Raw genomic sequence first — 27,812 nt, forward strand, 5'->3', positions numbered from 1 at the left:
TCTGTGTCCTCACCCCTGCAACCAAGCTGAGTCCAAGGTCTGAGACTGAGAAGGTGTTGATCGCATCACCTTGTACATCATAAAACAATCCTTCCCTTTCACCCTGTTCCTGCCGGCTGGAGTCTTGTGAATTTATGAGCTGTCAAGCACTGAGGGATGCCATCCTTTGCTGAGGCAGGTTATATTTGCTGAAGAGGTGGTGAGATCTTTCGGAAGTTTGGAAAAGTCTGAATTCTTGATCAGTTGTCACCAGATGGCTCAAAGGTGAAAGCAGCAGCATCTTAAGAGGGAAGGAAGCACTTCTGGAAAAGCACTATTTAAAATCTCAGGCTTGTGGTCAGAGACCTCTCAGCAGCAGTGGCAGAGCTTAGCTGCCCTTTTTGCTGTGTGAAATCACACTAAAAAATAAAATAAAACACGGCCTGCCAGCCAACATTTGAATTCCGTAGGCGCAGCAGCAGAGCTCTGTCATGCTCAGCTTCTGCAGTGACAGTGAACTAGACGAGAATTGCTTCAGAGTGTTTAATTTGTTATGGTGTGTGTATATATGTGTTCTTTCCCATTATCTCGTATATATTTCAATTAAGCCTGAATGCAGAAGAAAAAGTAAAGCAGCGAGCTGTTGCTGCCCAAGGGTTAGGCATGAAGCTTTTAACTGTGGAAATGTCACTTCCAAGATGAAATTGTTCTAAGTGAGTTTTCTGGTTGGGATGGGAACTGTAGAGCTTCAAGAAATTTGCCAAATTGTGGTTTTTTTATTCTCATGTTTGAGGAGCAAATTAAGAAGCAAATACCCTTGTGCGTTGCTGGTTAATGGCAGGATATGCTCCATGGTCTTCCAGGGATGCTGAAGGTGGGAGCCAGCAGTGGGATGCTGGATGAGCTTATGGGCTCTTGCAAAGTTTGAGAAATATTTGATTCCCCTCAATGCCTACTCTTCATTTTTCCTTACCTTTAACTGCCTCTTAAGTCTAATTGCTTTTCTGAGCTACCCAGAGCAGATCTCACCTCAGACCTGCTGCCACTCCTGGGATGCTGCCCATCTTGGACAGTTTCAGCTCATCAAATCACTAGCCAAGGCTGCTGCCGGTGTATCTGGGAGTTGTATTCTTCTCATTTAGCTTTGTTTCTTGGGCTTTCTGCTTCCTCAGCAGATGGCATTTTTATCATGTTTTCAGAAAGTCCATATGGCCTACAAGAGAGAGTATCGCTTTAATTGTAAAACATGACCACCTGTTCTGATTTTAATGAATGCAGTGGGCATTTGTCTTCATATATCTACTTAAAAATAGCTGCTTCAATTGAATTAAAAAAAATAAAAACTCATTTGGGTACCAACACTTTGGCTGCTGAAATAATCAATTAATAATTAAGTGGCTAATTTTAGTACCCACTGGCCTTGCCCATTCCCTCGGACTCATTCTGATCAGAGCAGACAGTGATTGATTGCCCTGCCGATGCCGAGAGGCACATGCAGTGCTGGGGCCAGATGCCATCAGGCTTCGAGCTGTTTATTGAGATATTTAGAAGGTGAATGCAACTTCATGTCTCTGCTCTGCAAATGGACTTGTCTTTCCTGCTAAGGCTCTTTCCTCTCTGCATTGCTTCAGCTGCTCACACGCAGCCATCCACAGGTACCCCTTTCCCTGTCACCCTCTGAAGGATAAAATCTGGTGCTCAAAAGGTATCCTGTCAGGCCAGCTGGAGAGGAGGTTGAAGCAGTAAGCAAAAATAGACTTGAAAGGCTTATCCACTAACTGGATCCTAATAGAAAGGCCTGCTAGAATCATTCTGCTCATTAAAATAGCAATTGCCGGTTAACTGTTTCCTAGCTCCCACAGCAGGTCCACTGGCTAGATGATATGTGAAGTTTTTGGTTTCAGTTTTCAGAGAATTGGGAAGGGATCTGGATACCCAAGTCTTGTTAAAGGAGTGCTAATGCTCAATTCAAAGTCATGTTGAAAATGAATCCCTTTATTGAATAAGCCTGTTGCAACATCAGTGTGTTCTAAAGCTGTCGGTTTGGAGGGTTAATATTGCAGATGTGGAAGAAGCAAGAGTGTTTGAATGAGTGCTTGCTGATACAGCGTAGTCACCCCAGAGTTTCAGTGGGGGCAGTAATGCGTGCAATAGCTGCTGGATTTCAACATAACGGGGTAATTCCACAGCCAGGTATAAGTTATGGAGAAAACTTGGAGTGTCTCTTTACAAGGCGAGGAGAGAAAGAGACAGAAACCTCTTACCAGGGAAGTCTCTGAACCCATCTTAGGCAGATGGAAAATGCAGGAAGCAGAAAAAGGCACAGATTTGCCTTCTCACCTTGCTTAACTGAAGGTGTTTCTGACAGCCCCCTGTCCTGCCAGAGACACCAATTAGCTCTTTAATACAGGGGAGAAGCTACCCTTTCTGGTCTGATGGCAGTTGCTGTAGCCTGATCGATGTAAATCCAGTTATCTTTCAAACCACATGGGATTTTGAGGCAGCTGGGTGGTGTTTGTATGGCTGAGAGCTCTGCTTTGAAACAGTCTGCAAACACAAAAATAACTGTAGCTATTGGCATTTAAATTCATTTCTGTGTAATCTTTGTGATAAACATCCATTGGTGGGGTGTTATTTCAGTGGGAGGAGGATCAGAGCAGTTTTCAGCTGACGTCTGGGTATCGCAAGTTGCTTGGTGAGAAAGACGTCCGGCTTGGTTTCCTGGCGTGTATGTGGTCTTCCCTCCCTGAGCTTCCACACTAGCACGGGATAATTAAATGAGATTCAACATTAAAGGCTGAAAGTTGGGAAGGGAGAAGCTTATTAACCTTGTTGAGCTGGAAAGAGCTCTGAGGGAGTTTGGGGCTTGGGTCCCATGGGGTTTTCTATTCCTACTTCTCTATTTTCTTGGGAGGTGGCATTTAGTTGTGCAGAAAATATAAAGTATTGTTAATTCTGTTGTTATCCCTTTTATATGGTTGTGGTACTGCAGCACAACTGTGAATTAAATCTTAAGAAGTAACTAGAATTTAGTCTATTCTCTCATTGGCAGAAATGCTAATTCTCTCTTGATTGGAAATCAAAGGAGACAAACAAAAAGTATGAAGGTTACCTGTTTAGGGTAAGCATGAGAAATGCAATCCTTATTTTCCATGATCTCATTTAAGTAGCAGACTGAGTTTTTAGCCTAGGGTTCTTCAACAATTTTCCAAAGAGGGGACAAACTGAGGAAGGAGAAGGTGGTGCAGGTAATTAGAAATGTCAATTAGAGTAGCTGGGCAGGGAGCCAAGAAGGAGGCAGGAGAGATGAGAGTCATTTTAGCAGCTGGCTTGCACGTGGGCCAAATGGGGTTTGCAGGAAGACACATGTATGTGTACCCACATGTGGATGTGCCTTTTCCCCTCACTGACTCTTTGAAAGTCTGCTTGGACCTTTACAGACTGAATTTTGGGGCTGTTTTAAGAAGCCTGCTTAAACACCACTGTGATGCAGACTGTTTATTCTAGACAAGGCTTTAAGTGGGTTATGGAAGCTGCAGGCAGGGCTTTTATTGTGAGCTATTAGGGGTCTCACTCATCCTTCCTAACTGATTAAATTTTGTCCCTTTTCTCTCTCATCTCCAGATCACTGTGTTCACTACTATGACCTTCGTAACACTAAGCAGCCAATCATGGTGTTCAAAGGGCACCGCAAGGCAGTCTCCTACGCAAAGTTTGTGAGTGGCGAAGAAATCGTCTCTGCGTAAGTATTGCCTTTTGTGTAGGCTAAAACTTTGTAGCCCTTGCTTTCTGACACTCTTCAGGGCCATAGTGCAAGTTCACCTGTGTGGGTGGGTGCGCTTGCTAGCTGCTGTGCTTTTAGGAATCAGATCATTGCTTTTTTCAAAGACCAAAATAGAAATTAATTCCTGGTGTCACTTGGCTCTGTCTTGTAGAGCTAAAAAGCTTGTGAGGAATACAAAGACAACCAGGTGCAGCTCTTCAAGAGCAAGCCTCAACTTTAGGAAGGTGGACTCTCTTTTTACAAAGTGCTTTGTGGGCTGAGGATGCTCCTGACCAAAGCTCTGCAGAGCCTTAAAGACAGTAATTTGTGGTAAAATGATCAAATGGTGCTGCTGGATCTGAAGAGGAGGTTTAGCCATAGCCTGAAAGCAACTCTAGTTGGACTGACTGATCTGTTCTCTAGTAATTTATTAGTCTGCGCTCTGAAGGACCTTTTTAGGATTACACTTGGATTAGAAAGTAGACAGGCAGAAGTTGTTTTTTGTGGTCCTAATGGCATGCAGCTTTTCAGCCAGAGTAGGCCATAAAGTCTGCTGTGGAGGCCCTGAAGAATAATATTCTACAGCTTCTGTTCAGTTATATGGCCAGATGTCTACCCTAAAGCCAGATGTGGCTGCTGCAGTTTGAAGTAGGTTTTCAATCACATGTGAATGAGTGTGTCTGTCAGATCACGTAGCAAAGGGTTTGAATGACTGACTACAAGCCTCTTCAATAAACCAGAGGTGAACCCCACTATACATGATGGGGGAAACATGAGTAACCTTGAGGAGCTGCACGGGAAGCTTTGATCACAACTTGCTTGTGTATAACATCTGAGGGCAGCAGGGATGGATCACTGGAGTCGATCTATTCCCAGCTCTTATGCCTTCTGCCTTGTACCAAACCCATGACTATCCAGCTTGGCTCCGTCCCATGTGTTCATATAGTTTGCAGTAGAAGCTTGGAGCCAAAGGAGAGCATTTTAAAGTGTATTCAGGCTACTCGTGAGTTACTCTGAGCTGAGCTGTGTAATGGAAGGTTCCCTGGTGGCTTCTGATACTGTTTATATTTAATCAGCCCCTCTCTTCTTATTTCCATTAACATTATAACTCTATAAGGGTGCAAATTCATACCTAGACACAGAGAAAATAAGATTTAATGCTTTGAACCAAACCTGGGTAAGATGACAGTGCTTAATAAAAGCAGGAGGAAGCTGTAAATGCTTCACAGCCATGATCAAGTGAACCATCATCTATAGGGTGTTTCAGGACAGAATGACCCTGTTCTACTTGAGCCAACCATCTGAGAAAGTTTAGCTTATCCCGCAGTCAGACTTGGACAGGCAACAACAGGGTGAGGAGACTAACTGGAGGGTTCACCTGTCTTTTCTTGGATGAACAAAAAGAAACATCAGAGTGAGCAAATGATTTTTCATGTCCCTTTTTTTGCAAATTGAGGAGATAGCAGTAGTGATGCCTAAAAATCAAGCAGTCTTGTGGGGGATTTTTTTAATACAAAAATTATATGTATATTCATATTCTCTAGATTTCTAGCTAAAGCTGGTTTATAGATTGCATTGATTTACTTTGCCTTGTAGAGTTAGGTTTTGACCTCGAGGACGTTCAGAACTGGCTGGTATTTAGCACAACACATTGATTGCAGTGCTGATTTACAGAGACAGATTTAACAGAGCAGCACATCCGTGATATTTTTTTTGGAGAGCGTATGAAACGAGGAGTGTTACACCAGCAGGATCAATGGCCTTTTCCTCTCTGTTCAATCCAGTGGTAGATAACTTCCTTCTTCTATGGCATGCTTATCCTAAGCAATGTAAACATGGCTAGAGCTTTATCAGAATTTGTTAACAGTAAAAACATTCCATTAGTAATGGACTTTAAGTGATTTTATTTTAATGAAGAGATGTAGAATGTGTGCTACTAAAATACAGAGGTTAAGTGCCTATATATATATGAGGTCTTCTTGATGGGTTAGGTAATAGCAGAAGCTGTCACTGGAATCTGACAGTTTGTAGACCAGGATTAGGTTTTTGTTGCTTTACTTTGCCTTTGGAAAAGTTTAATTTCCAAGCAACTCTGAGGCTTTTAAAAGTAGCATTTTAAAAATACCTGCCCTAATAGCAGAGAAGGCAACTCCCTGTACTTATGGGCCAAAAAAGCAGTAATGTGTCCATTTTTGTCCCCTTTGCTCTTTCTATGAGCTGTGATGTTACGGTGAAGACAAACAGAGGGAAGAGTGAGCAGCAGTGTAGGGCAGAGATAGATGTGGAAAAAACATCAGACAGAAGGTAAATATTGTTTTGCCTTCCCCTTCACTCAAGACCCAGGATGAGGAATGCACTCCTGCTTAAGTCACTGTATTACAGTTAAAGTTCATACTTTTGTTCTGATCTGACCTCATACTATTATTACAAATGATTAACAAATCTCACTGCAGCTTCCTTATCGCTCCTTTGTCATTCCAGCTGTCATTGAGGACTGAGATAAGGTTTGTGCAGTACAGCATGAGGTGCATCTCTCCTCTTTTGTGCTATATTTTTAGGTAAATGTGACATTGGTGCAGGGCTAATGTCTTACATCGCTGGTAATAGTTGATGGATATTAGGTGGGTTTTTTTCCCTTCAACTCTAAATATTCAGAGAGCAGCAAGGTTGGGTGACGCAACCTGCATGAGGGATGCATTGCCTGCCTCTCCTCTCTTCTACCTAGCAGGCTGTGACAGGTCCAGCTCCTAATCTCTTTCAGATTTAAGATCAGAACAGCATTATTCTTTACCTCAAGGGTGGCTTCACAGGGCACCAGTCCCACCACACCTGTTCCCCTGCTGTGGAGCATATCACCATAAGTCACAGAGTACCAGTATATCAGAGCTTGATGATTGCTAGAGAATGACACCTGTGGAATGAGAGGCTCATGTTCCCTCAGGTGTAGGGGAAGAAATGAATCCTATGTCTTCCAGGAACCTGGGATCTTTTAGTTGAGCTGTGGCAGACAGAGGAGACTACCTCTACCTCCTTTGTTTTGCCAAAGGGAAAATGTTTGCTTAGAGTAAATGGAAATGGCAAACACCAGCTTTGATTTAATCCTAACAGAGTTTGTCTGTTTTTAATAGTAATATTTAGCTTTATCAAGGTGAAGAAAGTGGACATTTGAGATATGTATCCATACAACCTGAATTGTATATGAGAAGGCCATGTCCATTTAATCACAGAATCTCAAAGGCTGGAAAAGACCTCAAAAGATCATCTAGTCCAACCCCCCTGCCAGAGCAGGACCTTCTATAGCAAAAGCAACTCTGAACCCCCATAGGTTTTTCTATGCTGCTGCTTGGTATTGGGTGGAAGGAGGAAAACATACTTTCAGGTCAGCTGGTAAGGGAGGAAAGTGCTTGCTGCCTGAGTCTTGTAAAGGTACGAGAGTTGCAGCCAGCACAGAAAAGGAAGCAGATTTTGTCCATGCTGTAGAGATCTTTAAAAAAAGTCTTTAAAAAAAAGTAAACTCAGTGTGTCTTGGATCTGTGAGGATCTGGAGGAGGCAGTAATGGCCTAAAGGCTATTCAGTTCATCAGCAGAGGACTCTGCCACTGATAGGAGAAAGGAAAAGTAATACTTCAGGGAAGTGAGGGGTGTTTTTATTATTTGACAGGCATCTAAAATAATGTCATACTCATGCTTATTTCTGAGTTCAAGCTGAGTTGTGTATGATCAAAAGTGGGATAAATCTCCTGGAGTTTACTAATACTTCCTACGTTTACATTGCAAGTAGGATGTTAAGGAGCAGGGTTGTGAGCAAGGAGTTCCTGCTATATGGCAGCAGGGTAACTTTAAGTATTGTTTTCAGGTCAACAGACAGTCAGCTGAAGCTATGGAATGTAGGGAAGCCTCACTGCCTGCGTTCCTTCAAGGGTCACATCAATGAGAAGAATTTTGTGGGGCTTGCGTCCAATGGAGACTACATTGCCTGTGGTGAGTAGAGCAGCCATCCTGACCAGTGCTAATGAGACTGCTCAGACCTGGTACCTCTCCTGTTGTGAAACACAGCAGCAGTTGTGCTATGTAGCTGCATCGGCTTTTTAAGAGAGTCTGAACTTTCACCCTTATCCCTTTCCCAGGGCATGAAATAAGGAGCTGTGACCTTAGAGAGTCTGTAGTTGTTTTTCTCCTCTTTCAGATGGGTTCTTTGTATATGATGATCCAGACTTGCTGCCACTGAAATGGGCTACTAATGTAGTTGCTGTTGATACGACTTAAGTCTTTCAAGTTTATCACATCTTCTCACATCTTTCTAATTAGGAGTAGTAGCCTGGGCCACACATGGGTCCTGTACTTGTCACTGCTTCGGCACACAGTGCTACACTAATGCCCTCATTGTGAACAGCTCCCTAGAAGGCTGAATCACCCCGATGCAGTTACCCCTTTGGCTGTTTCTGTCCTTTCACCACTGAAGTGGGACTATTGAACCCCTGTAAATCCACAGGTCTTGGTGGGAAAGCAGTGACAGGCTAATAGCTCTGGCATAAGCAGGGCAGCTGGTGCCAGCACTGAAGGGAGGACCGTAGCTTGCGTATTCTCTGATCTCTGTACAGCTTGCAAGGCAGAAATTGGGATGGATTTCTAAATAAAGCCTGCACACTGTCTAGTCTCTCTTACTTAAACCTCCACAGACCAAACTGTCATACTTGATTACAGCAAGCAGAGCTGTGACAGTGCTACCTGCCTTAGAGCTGTAACACTGAGCAGGCTGGGTGTAGCTGTCTTTCATCTGGTAGCATAGATGCTCTGCTCTGCTCAAAACGCTCTGCCCTAAGGAAGTTAAGGGGTTTGGTGAATACTGTAGTAATCTTGTAGTAAAACCTGATCCTGTTATTAGTCATCATGAAAGTTTACTGTGGAGCACTCCCACCTGCCAGGGCACCATGAGTGTGGTCATAACTGCAAGGAGGAAATGTCTGGCCTTGTCTTAAACAATGAATGCTAAGAAGCCTTTATTTCTGTTCCTGCTACTAGAACTGCTACTAATCTTGTGTATTTGTTTTTCTATTTCTAGGAAGTGAAAATAATTCACTTTACCTATACTATAAGGGCCTCTCAAAGACACTGCTGACGTTCAAGTTTGATACAGTCAAAAGTGTCCTGGACAAGGACCGGAAAGAAGATGACACAAATGAGTTTGTGAGTGCTGTATGCTGGAGAGCACTACCAGATGGGGTAAGCTTTTTTCCCCAGGCACCAAGCCAGGTGCAAAGGGAATGTGTCCTGCTTTCTCCCAAAATAGCATTGCTGAGGGTTTGACTGCACTTAATATTGAAGATCAGTGTGAGAACAGGGAAGATCTGGAGGGTGATTGAAACACCTGGGGGAGAATGGACAGCTGTGCTCTTCGCTCTTCCACATGGGTGTTTGAATTTCTGTACTTGGCATCTGAAATCCCAAAAGCAGCGTTGTATTTCTGGCACTTAATGATTTTTGTAGGTGCATTAGCAGCTTTTTTTGTCACTTTGAAGGCACTAGCAAACACTCATTGTGGAGCCTTGATGTTACTGGGTCTATCTGAGCTTGCTTATTGAAATACAGCCACTGTGTTGAGATGAGTAGATATGTAAAGGAGGTGAGCCCAGACTGCAGTCACCTCAATGACTGTTTCAGTGACACTTAATTCATAGACATAGCATGTGTACTAATGCTGCAGGCAGACCTGACACAGCTTTTATGAGAGTAGCCTTGTGGCATGAGGCAGCTCTGGAGAACGAAATGCTGCTTTTGCATTCAGAGTGCTCTTGAAAACCTTGCATAAAAAATCTTGAGCAAGTAACTCTCTTGCAAACCTTTGTACATACTTACTGGGCTTGTTGGGAGAGGGAGGAAAGAAGCTCATCCTAAATAGTCTTCCAAGTGTATGAAGTGGAATGTTGGCTAGTTGATGTCTTGAGATATTGCATTCACAAATGTGTTTTCGAGTGTTTTGGAAGGGTTGCATCTACCAGTTTGTTTCTGTGTGAAGAAATTGCCCCCGTGACCATGATTCACTTGCCACTGACATAAACTCACTTCAGGTAGATGCTTCTGAATCAAACCAAAAATAAGTGATTTAAAAGTTAAAAGTGGGCCGTTGTAGTTTGAACAGTGGGCATGAGTTTAGAGTCACTAGCTTCTTTCTGGATGGGGATTTAGAAAGATTTGGTGTACAGAGATGTCACGTCGCGGATGATGAGTGACTGTTGTAAGTTGCATAATTTGTCTTTCTGCTGTACAAAAATGTGCTGTAGGACTAATAGTTAAATCAGGCCCATCAAGTTTGCACCAAATAAATGTTCAGGCTTCACTCCATTAGGCAGTATTCAGAATCTGTCGCTATTCTGATCATTTTTGTCTCCGTCATTCCTCTTCTTTTCCCTGGACTTCTTCTAAATTAGCCTGGTTTTTCCATAGCAGATACAGTACCTGACTCTCTTTTGTAAAGAAAGCAACAAAAAGCTGCCTGTGGTCTGAATCCCCAGCTGAGTGTTCTGCAGTGCATACCATCCTGCTTGATGTACTGAGCAAGCAGCCTCAATTGCTTTTGCCAAGAAGCTTTAATGCTCCCTTGCATCATATCTCTGGTCTGTTTGCCCCTCTCACCAGACAAGAAGTACTCTTCCCCAATGCAGCCACGCATTGCTCTTCCTCTTACAGTGGCGCAGCAGTCCTCTCCAACCTAATTGAGACTTTGCTCGTGTTCTTAGGAAATTAAATTACTGCACAGCCTAAGGTCACTTACGTCCACAAAATCTAGATAGAATGATGAAACTCCTTTTTTTTTTTTCCTCCCTTTTAATAACAGTTCTTAAAGTTGACATAAGATTTTTTTCAACTGAGCTTCATATATACAGGCTTCCCTAAATGCTGATGTAGTTTTTTTTTAATGATGCTTAGATGAACTTGCCTCATGGTGCTATCAACATCTGTGGGAACTGGGGAACCCACAGCCTATTTCTGGCTTAATTGCAGACTTTGATCCTGGATGACTCACTCTGCCTTAGTGTCCTAATTAATAAGAGTTACCACACCTACCTTTCACCACTGGTGATGATGGTGCCTGTGCTGCAGAAGGGGTGCGTGCATCAAAGCAGCTTCAGCCTAGCTGCTGTGCAGAGCCGGGCACAGGCTGGGAAACCTGCCCCAGAGCCCCAGGGAAGCACAGTGAGTAAGCTTTATGCTGCTGTGGGCATGCTGTTCTCCCTGCCTTGCTGAGCTCTTCAAAGGTGTCTTGCTTGTCTCCATGCCCTGGTTGCTGGGCAATAGCTTCAGTTTGCTCTCAGGAGCATTTAGCAGGGAGATGCGAGCACTGTGTTCCAGCCTTCCTCAGGACTCCCCAGTGGAGCAGACTTTCCTTGGTTTCCCTACTGTGTTACTCTTAAGGATTGTTCTTTAATTAACCTTTTGAGATGAGATGAGTAAGTTTCAGATCTGTCAGTTATCTGAGGAAGCATGAGTACATGTACTCCTTCACTTCATGCACTTAAGTGCAAAATCTTGGATCCTAATTAAAACTTAACTAGAACTTTCAGATGAAATGTCATTGATTCTTTCTTAAATCTATTTTTATGTAATTCAAGCTTTTACTTTCTCCTGCGCCAAAAATCAAGCTGTGCCAGCAGCCCTTGCCAGAAGCTATCTCTTTTTTTTTTCCCTCTGCATTGGTTTTCTTTCACATACAAAGATGCAAGGACCTTCTTTTTAGAGCCGTCACCTTTCAGACCTCAGCGGTCCAGTCAACACCTTCTTTCCAGCAAGGGAGAGAAAGTGTTCTCCTTAAGTGCTTATTTGCATTTCACATCAGGCTTACTCACTTTTCAGATCTTGCGTAATATTTATAAATAAGCACTAGCTTGTAGGCTAATAGTTCTGTTAGACTCCTTAGAAACATCCAAGTAAACAACAAACCTCTCAGCAGGTGTATCAGGAAGTAAACCTTTGTTCTGCTTCCTTTGGTGCTGTCTTTTGGACAAAGGTAAATATTGACTGTATAATATTTTGTATTTACAGTTAGTGGGGAAAGCCATTTCTCACTTCTCCTTTTACTCTAAAAATTGATCAATATTTAAAAATAGAGAAAGCTTCAAGGTGCTTGTGGCCCAAGTAACTTTTATAAACATGAGTCAGAAGTGCTTTTCAGAACCTGCCCTGAACCAAATCCTTTGTTTTCCCCGAGTGAAAGGTTTTATAACGTACCTGTGCCATTCTTTGTTTCTGGCACCTTAGCAAGATTTAGCCAGCTCAGTTTGAAATGTGAATCTGGTCTTGAGGTTGAAAAATATGTTCCTCTATTTCATTAGCATGTAAGCAAGCAATGCTCTGCATGTAAGAATGCTCTGGCATAGGGAAAGGAAACTATAGTAGTGATTGGTACTAGCTCACTGTAGCTAGATGAGTAGAGATGTTTTTATCTATCTTGGATCACTCTAGTAATGTCTAGCTACATGGACAGTAGTTGGAGGAGGTTGGTTTCTACTTGTGTGTCCTACATGATGTTTTCCCCTTCCCTAAAGAGGGTAATGCCTTTTGTTTGGAGCTGCTTTGCCATATTGCAGGGTTCAAGATGAACCCCACATATAGCTGTATTAATTGTATCTCAAGTAGCTCCTTTCCCAGTCTTATCAGAAAGAAACTGTGGAAAGAGAAACCAAGGCTGAACCTGCTCCCAGGACAGCAAAAAGGAATTACTGCTGAACACAGAAACAATTTGATTATGTAGATTAAGCATGGCTCAATCTATCATAATCACTGTAAAGAAGCCATTTAATTTTGTACCTGTTTGCATGAGTATTCATTACTGATGATAAGCAGGTTGGCTGGGGAAAAATTTCTCAAGCAGAAATGTTGAGGAGGTGCAGTTAAAAGCAGAAGAATGCTATGCAAATTAGCTTAAGTAAAGCTTTAGGTGCATAGTACTTTTTCCTTTTGGAGTGGTAACAAAGGGAAATCCATGGAGAAGGGTGCTAAGAAATCACAGAATGGTGAGGGTTGGAAGGGACCTCCAGAGATCAATAATCCAACCTGCTGAAGCAGGTTCCCCATGATAACTTGCACAGGAATGTGTCCAGGTGAGTTTGAAAACCTCCAGAAGAGACTGCACAACCTCTCTGGGCAGCCTGTTCCAGTAATCTCTCAGAAGAAAGTTCTTACTTGTGTTCTAGTGGAACTTTCCTTGTCCCAGCTTGTGCCTTTTTCTGTCACTGGGCACCACAGAAAAAAACACTGGCCCCATCCTGTCAATACCCATGTTTTCGGTATTTATTAGCATTGATAAGGTCCCCTCTCAGTCTTTCTCTTCTCCAGACTAAACAACTCCAGGTCTCTTAGCCTTTCCTCCTCAGGGATGTTCCAGTCCTCTGATAATCTTGGTGGCCCTGCACTCTTACCAGCAGTTCCCTGTCCCTCTTGAGCTGGGGAGCCTAGAACTGGACACAGGACTCCAGATGAGGCCTCACCAGGGCAGAGAGGGAGAACTTTCTCGACATGTTGGCCACACTCTTTTTGGCCACAAGGGCACATCGCTGGCTCATGCTTGATTTGCTGTCCACTAGAACTCCCAGATCTTAGCCAGGTCATCCTGCCGCAGTGGATGGATGATGGTGGTATGTGCAGAGGTCTCCTGGTGCTTAGGGGGAAGGTTGTCTAAGTGGCAGCATGGCAATGCTCTGAAAACATCTCCTCTGCCTGACAGGAGAGACACCCATGTGTGTGTTTTCTCACGTCACTGTTACTCTTCAAAAGTCATTTTAATTTAGGAGAGTCTCAAAACAATCATCTAGCCATGAGCGAAAGAAGCAGTCTCTGAGACTCCAGGCTTCAGGTTGCCTTGAGGCACTCTCATTCGATGGAAGTATCTTCATAATTAGTCTTGCGTCTCCGAACTTCTCTGTGTTAATCTAAACCGATGGAAATATTGCCTTCAAATAGTGGGGGGTTTTTTATGCTTCTCTTCAGAAAAGCAGCTTTTCTTCCATTTATTCTTCCTTTCCCCTGAACATTCAGCATTGTTCCTTAATGATGTCTGGCTTGAATTCTTTAAATAGAAACCAATAATTGTACCAAAATCAGCTGGTCACTTAATAGGGCTGTAATCTTGTTCACTGTTGAAAAGTAGCCATCCTTTGTTTCCCAGTAGCCTAATAAATGGTACACAATGTACACGGGAGCTAGTCAGGGACTCTGATAATTTACAATCAGCAAATTGGCTCCCTTCACTGGAATTAATTTAGCCAATACAAATTATTTCAGGAAGTGATTCATTGCCATTTTAAAGCACTAATTAATTTGAATGACTTATGAACATTAGAAAGGAAACCTCCTTTGTCATTCCCAAATAACTGAATGCTTATGCAATGTCATTCTTAAGTAACTTGTATCGACTGTAAATGCATCTCTTGTAACTTAAAATATGAGTTCCAATGGGATTTTCAGGGGAAAACAAGTGTAAGACTTGATTTTTTTTTTTTTTTTTTCTGCTTTGCTACTGAAATCAAAAGTCTCAAAATTGGTGAGAATTTTGACTTCCAACTTCAACTCAGTGTTGTTTTGTTTTTGCAGCATCCTCAACTAGTTGCTCAGATGTCAGTTGAGATATACCTTGGTAGTGATGTAGAGCTTACAAGATATAAATGCCTGCCTGGAGTGATCAGACCCAAGCTCTCCCTTGCCTGCCGCTGCTATCAGCTGTGGCACAGACAACAGTGGGAATAGCTCTCAACCGCAGTATTTTCAGGCAGCATACTTGCTGTTTTCTGACTCATTCTTTCTTTCCTAGATCAGGGCTGGCCCTTAGCATCATGCACAGCATCTCCCAAAAGGATATAATTGCAAGTTATTCTCTGGTGTGATAGTAGGCTGCTGCTTCATCCCGGAAACACAGTGGTCTTCATCTTCTCTCTCGTGACTGAAATGCACAGCAGTTTACGAGAGACTGAGAATGATCAGCTTTTAAAAAAGCAAGATGTGACTTTGGGTTTATTCTGCCGCCTTTTCTCCTTCTCCTGAAAAATCTTCAAAGATTTCCCTCCCTCCTGTGGAATCTGAGCCCCATAGCATGTGTGCTGTGAAGCTCACAGCTGTCAGTGTGATGGCTTCCCACTCCTCTTGACATGCCCTCTGCTCTCTGGCCATTGGCGATGCTTGAAACAAGAAGTTTTCTTTGATTTTTTTTTTATTTTCTACTCCACGCTTTCTTTAGTAGTAAATACGTTTTATTTCTCTTCCATCATACCCATTTCATGTCTGTTGCTTCCTTATTCATTTGAAAAATCTCAAGTCTTTGTTCAAAACAAGTGGAACCCAGGAAATCAAAAGATACATCGTACATCATGCATGCTTGATTCCCCTCTCCCAAATTTTAGCATATTACTCATGTATACTGGTGCACACTGTATATTTTGTTTTGTATGCTGCTTGAAAACTCTCTTGATATGCAGAATAATTTCTACCTTGCTGATAAAAGATGTTGCAAGTTCAGTATGTATGCTCCATTGTGCTGAACATGCTCATAAAATTTCCTATCTATATCTCTTCACATGCTCGTTTTGGGCTCTATTTTTTCTGTGGCTAAGGAGAGTTAATTAAAAAATACTCAAGATTACTAACAATATTTTACTTCCCATGACAATCCTTAGGAGTCTAACTGCAGAGAGCTTTGGGGGGGAGAAAAAACCCAAATTGTGCTCTATTATTAGCAGTTCATGCATTATATTGAAATCTTAGTGTGGTGACACTTTGGTTGATATGAAAGACCATCTTGATAATGTGATTATGCAGATTACAGGCTTTAGGAGCAAGTGTTTAATTTTGAGTCTTCTGTAGAAGAAAACTATTGGTAAATATCCTTTCGATATTGCCTCTCCCCAGTTGCAGGACACTCTCTGAGCTGCTTCCCAGCGAGGGCAGTTGCTTGCTGGACTGTGCTGCTGCTGCAGTCTGTGCAGGGGTGAAAGGAGCCAGGCAAGTCCCTGATAATCGTGACCTCTGCCGTGCTTCTCCAGTCCAGTGTGTTTGGTGGGGGGGAGAGTGTATTGCACCATTTGTTTTGCTGTTTCAGTGGCGTGCTTTTGAGTTAACTCTTCCTTTTCTAGAGACAGATCAGTCAGCCGTGCCACTGCTGTGAGCAGAGGGGATGATTCTGCCGCTTTGTTCGGCTCGGGAAGTTCAGGTCCCCTGTGGTACTGCAGCACTCTGATATCATTCTAGCTTCTATTTTAAGAATACCTTCTCCAAGAAATGTAGGTAGCTCGAGTTTTTTCTTCTGTGTTGATTTAGAGTTTACATTTGCAAACTCAGTGTCTCTCTCCTTCTGCAAGGTGAGGCATATATTTATTTTTTTCCTGCATAATCACAGAAAATTTTCAAGGGGTTGATGGGTTTTTTTTGAAGTGAAAGCAGATCAAAGTCACACATGTCTCTTGAATGAAGACAGCGTTTGTTCTTTCAGACTTTTGCAGCTGATATTTGCCTACCAATGTGTCTCTTCTAATGCCAAGAGAAGTAGACAGAATGCTGTTGATAGGACTGAGGTCCTCCTTGCTAGTGGTGTCTCTTTCCTAGAGCAAGTGAATGACGTAGTGGTTGACATAACTCTTGAGTGCTGTTGACATTACAGCTCCAGTAGCTGATTCCAGTGGTGCAGCTGTAGAAATAATGGTTTGCAATTCATTGCTGATGAAAGCAGAGGTCCGAGCAGGCTCTTGTTGTTTCCTAGGCTTTAAAAAATAAGGGCATCCTGATGCAATCACAAATTGTATTGCTATGATACACACTGTGAAGGCAAAGAACTCTCTGCAGCCATCATTAAACTTCTAAGTGGATATTTTGCTCCTCTTGAGACTCTGCTGCTTTAGTAGCCATCAATTCTTTAGTCAAGTATGAGTTTTATAACAGGTGAACCCAAGTCAGGAATTTACCTGGAACCTGGACTTCATTCTTGACTCCATCTCCAACTTGTTACTGAAAATAACGTTAGAAAGTACAAGCTGAAAGTGGCAGCAGTGTGTACCATGTGGCCCTTTGTACAAACTGTGTCCCAAACAACACAACTTAATAGAAAGTTATTTCTGTAAGAGTCATACTCAGGGTCAGCCTTGTATATTGGTGTGGAGAGAGAAAAGGAGCAGACTGATACTCAGAGTATTTGATTTTTAGAATTAAATAATGGACCAACTGTTTTTGCTTCCCATCCAATGTCTGCAGTGCTGTTGTTGAGCCTCTTGATTTGAACCCTGATATATATCCTGCTGGGTTCTAGAGATGCTGATTAAAGAACTGATGAACCTGTCTTAAGCTTTGGGATTTTTCCTTCAAATGCTGCCTGGAAACCTGCTTGCTGTGAATTGTGAGATCCTATTTTCTCATGCTTGTTTTTAGTGTTATGCCCCTGTCTTGTGGGCATTTCACTCTCTATTTCTCCCAGGGATTAGAGGCAACAGGCATGTTTACTCTCTTCCCCCACAACTGACAGTGTTTGGGTAGGAATAGTTGTCCCTGGTGGTGAGGGGGAACGGTTACAATATAGGTTATGTATAGTTTCCTGGAGCAGAGGCCTCTGAAAGCAGTAAGTCACTGTACCAGCTAGGCAAGTTTTGCATGTACTGAGCCAACACCTATTGCCTGATCTACAGCTCCAACCAGAGCTCATCTCCTCTGAGTTGGAGCATCTGCTACGTGAGCAGCCTTTGCTATTCTTTCTATTGCTAGGTTAATGCTGAGTTTGAGTGTTTGGTTTTTTCTGAAGTGCCATCTATCTGCTGAAGTCTCTAGTTGGCACAAAGTGACAGTGAGATGAGACCTGAATGCTGGGAGCTAATCTCAGTAAGCTAGGCAGTATTCAGTTTTTATGAAGCAGATGAAGGGTGTCATTTAAGATAGGAGCTGCAGGGGTAAAGCTATGTTCCTCAATACTTAGTGCTGAAGGCAGGACTCTGGCTTCAGACCAGCAAGAGCAAAGCAAAAGGGAGTGAAGTTGGTTCTGAAAAGCCATTGGCATTGGGTTAACCACTGCCTTTGAAGTTGGCTTCAATGCAGCAGCAGAATTCCCATAGTGAGGGTGTTTGAAACCTTTGCCGCTGGTGGTCTGCTGTCACTGCTGTTTGAAGGTGGGTTTATAACCTCATTTGTAACCCTCTGACAAGTGACACCGCTACAATTACAGTCAAAGCACCCTCACAATATTATTCTCTTTTACCCCCCCATGCTTCAGTGTGTTTACCAATGTTAAGTCCTGCCAGGCCACCACTATTCAGTTGTCACAGCTCATGAGCCACATCAACCTTTCACTCCAGCGCTCCTAATTAAGCAGTTTTAATGGCAGGATTTAATGTTTTACAGAGTCTAAATGAAGTGGAAAAAATATGAACTGATTTTTTTTTTTCTTTCCAGCACAAGATTTTGATTAGTTAACCTCTAGGTGAAATGGAAGTAGAAGCGTTTGTGCATAGGTAGTTTTCTCTGCAAAAGCTTTACTTTTATGTAGGTCTCTACATTAATATACTTAACTGCTTGGCTTTGGGCAACTGTTCTAAGGGTTTTCATAAGGTTTCTGCCCTTCTGTTATCGGTAACAAAACCCCAAAGCATTTTGAAACCCAGCTTTGATGCCAGTTGTATTACATGTTAGTAAAGCAAGAATTAAAGCTTTTGTGACGCTCCTTTGAAAAACAACTGCTCCAGACTGATTTCCCAACAGCAACATGGATTTTTATCCTTTTAACCTATTTAAATAAGACTTGGTTTATTTTGGTGCTGTTCTGATGTAGTTCTAGCTAATGCTGGATGAGCTAGCTGTGTGCATGGAGTGAAAAGTGAAAAGTCGCTCCTTTGAAAGCAAGCTTGTGTCTGAATTGAAACTACTTGGATGTAGTTAAGATAGGTAATTATTTTATACAGGATACACACAGAATAGTAATAATCAGCTCTTTCTAAGGAAGAGAAAGCCAGTATGGCAGGAAAGTTATGTTTAGTAATTTCATGAGTACGTTTTAGACAGAAATGATACTGTTAATTCAGCAGGGTTGTGCATCTGAATGGGGTTGTGCTCACCCTGGCCTGAGTTGTTTTGAGTTCTGTGAGGGAAGTGTTACTCCAAACAATTATGTCTCTTATATGTTATTGTATATCATAATCTCTTCCAAAACTCTTATCTGGTTGCTAAAGCTGGAGAGAAGTGAGCTGTTTGGTGCAGTACTGGATTATCCAGTTCTACTTTAGTATGTCTGAAGGGAATATTAAGTTAAGCAGAGAAGTATAGCTGGGGCAGCCTGGGGAGCTGGCAGATGAGACAGTGCATTGTTCACCATTTACTTATAATAATGAGAGATAGTGGAAGGAAGATAAGCAATATTACAGATACTGGGAGGAAAGATTGGTTCAGATCTATTAAATATTTTTTTAAAAAACAAGTCCTTTTACCTGTAATCTGCAGATAGCACATAAATTAACAGCAGTGGGAGGAGAAGCTGCATTCCTCCTTGCTACCTGTGCTGGCAGAGGCTCAGCATTGATACCCAAGACTCTGAGTGTAAATCAGGCATACGTAATTTTTTCTTCCTAGTTTCTAGGTTTATCAGTTGAGACCTCGTTGCTTTTTTCTTCTGAGAAAGACCTTCTACAAAGCAGAGTGCTCTGGCCAAGGTTCTTCCAACCGTCAAATAATGTCAAGCCAGTCTTGTCTGGGAAGTATGTGCTTGAGGGATGTCTTGACTCATTTGCAGTGAAATATCCTTGATTAAAACAGGAGGTTAATAATGCTTCTGTGTGTGCCTTGCTTCACAACTTACACGTTAGATCCGGCATTTGAAAAGATGAATTTTGGGTCAGCAGGAGTAAAAAAGAAAAAACGGAGAGAAAATGAGCTGGAAGTAAAATACAAATGTCCTTATTTAGTACAAAAAGATTAATCTTGCTGTCAGCTTTCTGTTTTTGTTAGGTTCAGGCTTGGCTTGACAATGCAAGAGAAGAAATTTAAGCAGTTGGGAGATGCGTGAAAATCTGAAGTAAAAATGGTGTTAGTGACTTGTGAAACTTTTCTTGTAGTATTAGAGCAGGCAGAAGCCTGCACTGGAAGCTTGGAAATTTTCTCTGCTTACTTTTGGCAAGGTAAATATATATATATATATATATATGAGTTTTGAAACAAAGATCCATGCTGTGAAAAGTCACTGTGCAGATGCTCAGATGTTTGCACAAGTTAAAAATGGTGCTTTAGAGATTTCTTTTGTATCAATGTTTGGCTATATGTATGGTAACAGCGTGAAGGGATGCAATCTGGCTGCTGCTTTCCCAGTGAATGCTGGAATGCAAACTCAGACCCTCTCCTATGCCTCTTGGCCACTTGTGCACCCATTCCTTTTCTTCCTGTCGTAGGACTCTCAGGTTTTCCCTCTACACCCCAAGAGCAGAGCTCTCTGAGCGTGGAAGTGGGGACAAGGACAGTTTCCTCTTTGTAAGCTTACCACAGTCACTAAATCTTTGGCTTTTGCTGCTCATTGTGAACCTGGGAGTTAACTGTCCTGCAGTGGGGAGGGGAGCTGTGAAAACTCATTTTTGTACAGATTTTTGAAGTTTCCATTGTTTTCCTTTGCAAGCAGATTTAACATGAGTTTGTGATGCAGACAACTGTATCCTCATACAGGCTGGGGCTTTTGTATTCGTTTTGGTTAACACATGAGTGTGGAATTTGAGCCCAGCTCACAATAAATCGAAGTTAATGAAGTAATGAATGTAACGCAAACCAAGCTCTATTGTCTCATCTCTCCTTATCCAGACAGACACATATTGTGTAAAGTCCTATTTTTTTAGAGGCCATTTCTTTATATTAGCATATATTTCCTCTTTGGAAACTATAGCTGGGGCAGTAAATGATCATGAACTCTTCAAAGGAGCTTTTCTGCTGATGGTTATTGCAGTACACATGAGTTTGCTCTGACAAGAAATAAGTCATGTGTAGTCCTGACAGAGGACAATTATTTTCTTATATCCACTATATTTTGTCTCGTGTTTCTCACCATCTTTGTTCTGAAACATTTGAGGTATTGTCAGACTGAGACAAAAGTAGGGAGTACCTGCTTCTTCCTCTGACTCTGTGGTGTCTGTTGAAGAGTGAGTCAATAGCAATGTCTCTTCAGAAAGAATATCTAAAATTGAGTGAGGATAAAGCAGATGAGCTAAAAAAAAAAACCTCAAATGCCAGAAGTGTTTGTTTGTCTTCACTTACCCTTTGTCAGCAGAGCTGGGGTTTGTATTCTAATATTTATGTAGCTGAAGGATATTATAAAATCAGAGGTACTGTGTTACAACACAAGGGGTTTTGTTCACTCTGATATTCTTAGTAGAAAAATGACTATTTTTTTTCTTTATACACTTGAGTCTTTTTAAACTTCCTTTTTTGCTATTAGTGTCTTTGATAGCTTAATGGATTTCTTGATTGTTAAGATCCTCTTTTTGATACAGTATTGTTAGTCTTTGCATGCATTCAAAATGACAGCAAGAGTTAAAAACAGTCATTTCAATTTGAGATATCTAGAGATAATTTTTTTTATACTGACTGTGTGAAAATAACTTGAACAGTAGCAGAATTATCCATTGTAAGAGACATGATTTTACTTGTGAATTGAGTTTAAAGATAAAATCTTTCGTACTTCCTGGGACGTGGATTTCCTATTCATTGCTCTGTTAAGATTAATCGGGAGCAAGACTTTAATCCAGAAGAAAGATGATTGAATTGTCCTTAAACAGTGATGTAGAACATTACCCAGATCTCACTTTATTGAAGGCCTTTTTTGGTCTTGCGGTGCTGAGAAACCTGGAGCTTGAGAGTGCTGCTTGTGAGTACAGGTGGAGGGTGCTTTTTCCTCCTTTGCTGGCTCATTTAGAAAGTAAAATGCTTTCAAGATTTTTTTGGAATAAAGTTATTAAGGAGTTTTTTTATGGAGTGGGTTAAATCTGTGCAGTATAATTAGCTACAAATTATTTTGGCATACAATAAGAAGGGCTCACTCCACCTGCAAAAGCCTGTGACAGCTTAAAGGTCTGCCATTAGGTGAGCTGCTGCTGGGTTTGTGGAGTGGCCAGAATGGAAAATTTAATACCTTAATGCAGCTTTGTTTCCTCTCTGGGAAACCCAAAGAAGGACAAACTCAAGCTGCAGCTATCCAAGCCCATTGGGCAGCATATCCAGCAGAGCCTCAGTGCGAACCACCGCTCTCCATTGCTGCTGCTGACTCTGAGTGTTCACTGCTGATGCAGTGATGTTAACAACAAAACTGCACAAAAATTAATGGTTCTTTTTGATCTCCTGTTTTCCAGTGGGAAGTGTGTAGAGCCATCAGATTGTCCTAAATCTCTGGATTTCCCCTGGAAGGGAAATAAGGACATCATCTGGTTTCTCACCCTTTCAGAAGGCCAAGAGAAAGTGGGGGAAACATTTAATTCAATGAGCTTGGCAGCCTCTCGGTTCATTTCGGGACTCCTACCTGGGAAGGGGCTGTAACGGGGTAATGTTTTGGAGCTGGCAGTACTTAGTTCAGATGCATCTACCACATTTAAAATTCAACAAAAAAAAAAGGAGGCAAGTGAAGGGAAGCAGCTTGCTGTTTAATGGCCTTGTTGTAGGGACACTGGCAAGCAGCACACTATTGGCGAGGTCTTCCCTGGGGTTTAGGACCATATTCAAGGCCAGGAGATTTAGGGACTTATTAAGGCACTGCGGCTTGAGGCCTTGCTGTTAGCTGGCGCTCACCGAGCAAGTGAGAGAGGAGGTGTAGGTGCCGCATCTGAGGCCATTGGGTGTGTGTGTGCACCTCATGCAGCATCTCTTTCTTCTGACTAGAATGATTTTGACCTTTTGAGTTAAGCTTTCCCATTTAATGATATTTCCCTATTATTTGAATCCTCTTTTCTTCAGGTTATTTGCATGCATTACATCATGTTTCATTTAGGATTTGATACGGTCAGAAGCCCAGGATAAAAGGCAATGTAATAAAAGGCAGTTTTAATCATGAAATTTTGTAGGACTGGAAGCTGCTGGGGCCAGCTGGGACCAGTCATGGGCAAAAGAAATATGTTTTGTCCACTGTTGCAGTCTTCCTAAAGCAAAGTGGAGGTTTCTGTCTGGTTTAAGAGAGACAGCTAAACCAGATCGTTCCCCTCCACACACGTGTATTATCCCATAATGTGCTAAGACAGCTCCTGCAGCATCCTCAGCAGTGGCTGCTGCCCAGCTGTGACACCTCACCATGTGGGGACAGCCCTTGGGCAGAGTTTTGTCTGCAGCATCCAGAGCTAAGTATAATTGCCAAGAGTTAATCCATCTTGGTAGACTGTAATCATAGTTATTGGGTTTTGTATTAAAAGGCCCTTTTTCTTCTTTAAAGTCCTTGTTGGGTTTAGCAAACTGGCAGTAGAGGTGATTATGTTCTGGTTAGAGAGATATGCATGGGTGGAGCAGGGCTACATGTCCTGAGGTTCCCCTTCCCTCCCCATTCTTCTTGCTGCTTCGAGGAACAATCATTTGCTATAAAGCCTGGTTTGCAGCTTTGATTGAAAATGACTGTGCAAAACCCCATCAAAGCTGTGCATGCCCCAGAGCCATTAACAAAAATACAATAAATACATCTAAAAGGCACCTCGGAGTGTGTGAGCTTCCTGGGATGCCAGGGGCCATCACCTGTGGTTTTCCTGCCACCTCAGGCAGAACCTAGTAAATCTTTGTCTACTCAAAAAGAACAGGAAAATAAAAAAGGAAGAGAAGGAGAAGGGATGTCAGGGCTCTCTCTGAGGTTTGGCATGATTATTACGTGCTGGTCCACTGCCTAATGACTGTCACTGGTTTGCAGGAGTGAGGCAGATCTGGGAGAGGTGGCTGCAGCTGTATAGCTGGGAACCTGTGCTTTTAATTACTAATTAAAGTTACCATTTACATTTGGGGTTTCCTTTTCTAAAAAATGTCATAATATTACACAAGAAACTACTAGAGCATTGTTTATTTATAAGACAACCAAACTGGCAACTTGCTCTTCCTGCTTTGCTGCTACATCTGTATTGCCTACTTCAGCTTTCTCATCTGCTTTTTTTTTGTCTTCTGTCCTGACAGTCCTTGTTCTTCTAGACTTTGACTCCTCTCTCATGCAGACATATGATCCTGCAATGTTTTCCTTTTTGTCTTTATAAACAATAGGCAGGCAGTCTAATAGCGTAAGTCCAAAGTCAAGGGAGCTTTGCAGATTCAGCTTGACAACTCCACTCTCTGAATTATTTAAAGGCCGTAAACAAAAGACAAGCCTATCGAGAGCTTCAGGTGACTTCTCATCTAGTATTGCAGCAAATGCCTGATAGGCGAGTCCCTCTCAGTTTGCCCATTTCAATCTTAGTAGAGGCTTAATAGAATAGCAAATGCAATTTAGAAATCAGGGGCTATTGTCTGGTATTCCTTAGAGAAAGGTAAGTTGTAGGGAAGTGAATGAGCAACGGGAGGAGAGAGGAAGTGGAAGAAGAATGAAAGAACAGGGAATTTCTCTCTAGTAAGAACTATGTATTGAGTTTGGATTATTTTTCTCCCCTCTGTCTTGCAATCAATGAACTTATCTAATGACAGTAAACTTTTTTAACACTGCCCTGTGACTCGAGTATATGCAGGGAGAAAATTTGAGTATAACCGGAATGTTACCTTGCTACTACTCAAAAGCAATCTTGTGGCATTAAATGTAGTTTTGGATATCATCAGAAACTGCTGCCTGCAGGTGTAGGCTCTAGCCATTTTTCATTGCCAATCTCGAGTTTATCAACATCTCTTCTCCTTCATCATTTTCCTGCATGCCTTGGCTACGGAAAATATTTGCCTACTGTGCTCAGGACATTTTTAAAACAGTAGTTTTGAGGAGAGAAAGCTTCCTGTTTCTACAGACTAGAGAAGGCCATGTGATTTGGTACCATGTGTCCAACCCTGTCTGCATTGCAGAGGGTTTCAGGCATGTAGTGTTGCACTCAATCTTGTTATAACATTAGCTGAATTGGATGCTGAAGGAGAGCAGCAGGTTGTGATTTCTTTCAAGATTAATGGAAACTTTTGGTTTATCTTAATTAAACTTTGATTCCTTAAATCTAAGTCCTCTTTCCCAAATAGGTATAAGTATAATTTTGTGAAGCTCATATGCATGCTAGTGTTAATGCTTGTGCCTTGATTTTACTCTACCAGAAACAATTTGTCCCTTCCTTTATCTCCCCAGGTCCTGATGACTTCACTTCTGTGGCACACATATGTATGGGTCACATAGAAAATATAAGAGGAAAAAAAAATTATATATATATTTCCTGTAGAGGCTTATGCGTCTTCAGGCTGGGCCACCCTACAGGCAGGTGTTCTTTCCACCAAGCAGCTGCAGCTTTTTGGGTGGAAGCAGCATCCAGGGACGGGATATTTTTGCTCTCCTGCTGTGCCTCACTTCCCCTCCCCGTGCTGTAGCTCTTCTCACCACACAAATGTGTGTTCCCCTGTCCTCCCTTCCTGCAGCCCTGGCTAGGGATGCAGCATCTTAATGTTTGCTGTTGTTTCCCCCTCGCCAGACAGTATCCTCACTGCCAACGCTTAGAACTGTAGCTCTGTTCCTGTTGCTGTTAAATATACTGCTCCTGGATTAAAGAGAAATGAAGGCTTTGATTTCCATGGCTGCCAGACTTCTGGCTCAGCCAGTAACACAATTAGAAGGCTTGCAGATGCAGTGAAACCATCATCCTTCTTTACCAGCTGGCATGAGCAAACATTCAGAATAGTTAATGTGTTTTGCAGGTATTGAGCACTTGAGTCCCCCTGCAATGTTATTCTGAGATCTGTTAATGAAACAGTCAGGATTTTAACATATGTCCAGAACTTTCAAAGCTGAGTGGTTTTGGGATACCGTAGTATCAGGATTTGGGTTTGGTTTGATGGGGGAATCCCACTTAACAATAGATGGATATGTTCAAGGGGATGTCATTACAGTTAAAACATACACATTACATGTCAGAATTTGGGTTGCTTTAATGTGATTCTTTTTTGCAACTTGGTGTTGGGCCAATCTTAGAGGTGGAGGTGATTTTTCATTAGAACAGTGCAAAGAAGCTACAATCATCAGGCAATCCAATTTACTAGGTGTTGTCCAAACAGACAGCAAGTGAAAGCTTCTTGCCCCAAAGAATTGACAGCCAAACTATATGAAATGAACAGTAGCAGAGTATGAATCCAGTATCAGTTTAAAATAAATTGATTTCCTCAATCCATCAACCATTTCATGAGTTCCTGCCAAAGGGTTGCTCTCATGCTGATCCAGCCAGCCTGACTCAGTTTGGCCTTCCTTGTTGTTCCTGACATCTCCCATGATTAACCCGTTCTCCTGCACTGATTGCCGCCATCTGTGGTTGTAATGCATTAATTGTTCTTCCATTTTTGCTTTGACGGATGATGTCATGTGAGGGGATTAGTTTTCCTTCCAGCCTGGCCCGCTAGCACTGGCCATCACATGTTTCCACCAGCTACATGGTTGCAAGGCCTCTTTCTGCAAAGGTTGGTCTGGGGCTTTATCCAACCTGTCTTAAGCCTACGGTATCTTTAATACCTTAACATTAGTCAAGCCTTTCTCTCTCTTGCTTTAATTAGGTGAAATTCTGTGTTATTTAATCTTCTGCACACCTTATCTCAGACCGAGATCCGTGCAGGAACTGGTGACTTGATGGTTACTGTCATGTAAGCAACACTTTGTACATCCTGTTGCATGGAGGAGGAAAACTGCACCCTACCATCATGAGACTTCATATAGATACTCAGATCCCTTAATAATAAAGATCAAATTGCCAAAGATGATGAAGAGATGGTTTCAGTGAGAACTTCTGGAAATCCATCCAGCTGTGAGTGGCACTCACTTGGATTAAAGGGGCCAACAGTAGACATCATCTGAGTCTGAAATGTTTCCTGACATGATAATTGGGAAACCTAAAGTGAAGGCAGAGAGAAGCATGTCCTCAAACAGAGCTGTCACAGTGATGCGGGTGTCACCATTGTCTGGGACAGCTGCAAGGGTTGTCATCTGGCTGTGGGAAGGGGAGGAGGAGATGCAGGAGGGACTCTTCGTGGCCCAAAAGACTGGTTAAACTGTGGGTTCATATAAGAGTGAGAGTACTGGAACCCCTGATGCTTTCCAAGGTTTGTAACTGTTCAGTGGGTTGGGAGCAGAGTCAGTGTCATTTAAGAATTTCTTGCTCTTCTCTTGTGCTCCTGTCATGGGAGCCTGATATGACACTCCCCAAGGATTGGATGAGTTGTTGGGGTGCTCGGGGGAGATACCAGAATCTGATTCAGGTCTAGAAACTGTGAATGCTAGGTAAGTATCCTGCATCCTCTGAGCATAGATGTGTGCACAGATGTGAGCTGTGAGATGGGAGGGGTCATTAAGTGTTCTTAAGAACCCTTGGCTGGGTGTCATGTTGGACCTAGTGTATTCAGCCTCACCTACCCGGCTGTTGCAGTTCAGGGTTGATTTTTAGCACACTCAGTAACAGTGGTTTGTGCACTTAGTCTGTTTGGGAGGGGAATGCATCTGGAACAGATTTCTCAACAGCATATACTGCAGTTGAGAAAAGGAACACTTATTAGCAGAGTGAAATCTCAGTGGTATTTCTCCCTGCTTTTTCTCTTCAGTGCCTCATTGTGAACATCTGGATTAACCTTGGGCAAATCCACTGAGTGTGTTGCCTCGGTTTCCCCACATGTCAAAGTAGGATAATACTTAGCTACCTCAACAGGGCATTTGTTACACTTAATTAATGTTGTAATGTGTCTTTGGTTCCTCTGATAAAATGTGCTGTGCGAATGCTAAGTTGTTTTTACTGATTGGATTGTTAATTAAATGTGCATATATAAATGATTTATTGGCATTAGAGAACTAAGACTTAATAATGTAAAATATTAACAACGCCAAGGTGGTTGGGTCAATTTTAAGCCTGTATCATTCAGCTGTTTAGAAACTGAAACTAATGACACCAGGAGAAGAAGAGAAGGAGGAGCTGGA

General features: G+C 42.2%; 1 protein-coding gene and 1 non-coding gene across 3 annotated transcripts in view; both read left to right on the top strand.

Annotated features, from left to right (window-relative positions):
* COP1 (COP1 E3 ubiquitin ligase) overlaps positions 1–27,812 on the top strand; it is a 128,584-nt gene that overhangs the window by 88,044 nt on the left and 12,728 nt on the right. For both annotated transcript variants that reach the window (XM_062003461.1, XM_062003462.1), the window contains exons 16-18: positions 3,604–3,721; positions 7,599–7,723; positions 8,805–8,965. In XM_062003461.1, coding sequence (XP_061859445.1) covers positions 3,604–3,721; positions 7,599–7,723; positions 8,805–8,965 — 404 coding nt within the window. The remainder of the gene's footprint in view (positions 1–3,603; positions 3,722–7,598; positions 7,724–8,804; positions 8,966–27,812) is intronic.
* On the top strand, positions 22,797–22,931 carry LOC133626326 (small Cajal body-specific RNA 3). The gene has a single exon (XR_009819414.1). It is a non-coding gene; the product is annotated as a small Cajal body-specific RNA 3 (non-coding RNA).

The sequence above is a fragment of the Colius striatus genome, chromosome 10, assembly GCF_028858725.1.
Source record: "Colius striatus isolate bColStr4 chromosome 10, bColStr4.1.hap1, whole genome shotgun sequence".
Lineage (NCBI taxonomy): Eukaryota > Metazoa > Chordata > Aves > Coliiformes > Coliidae > Colius > Colius striatus.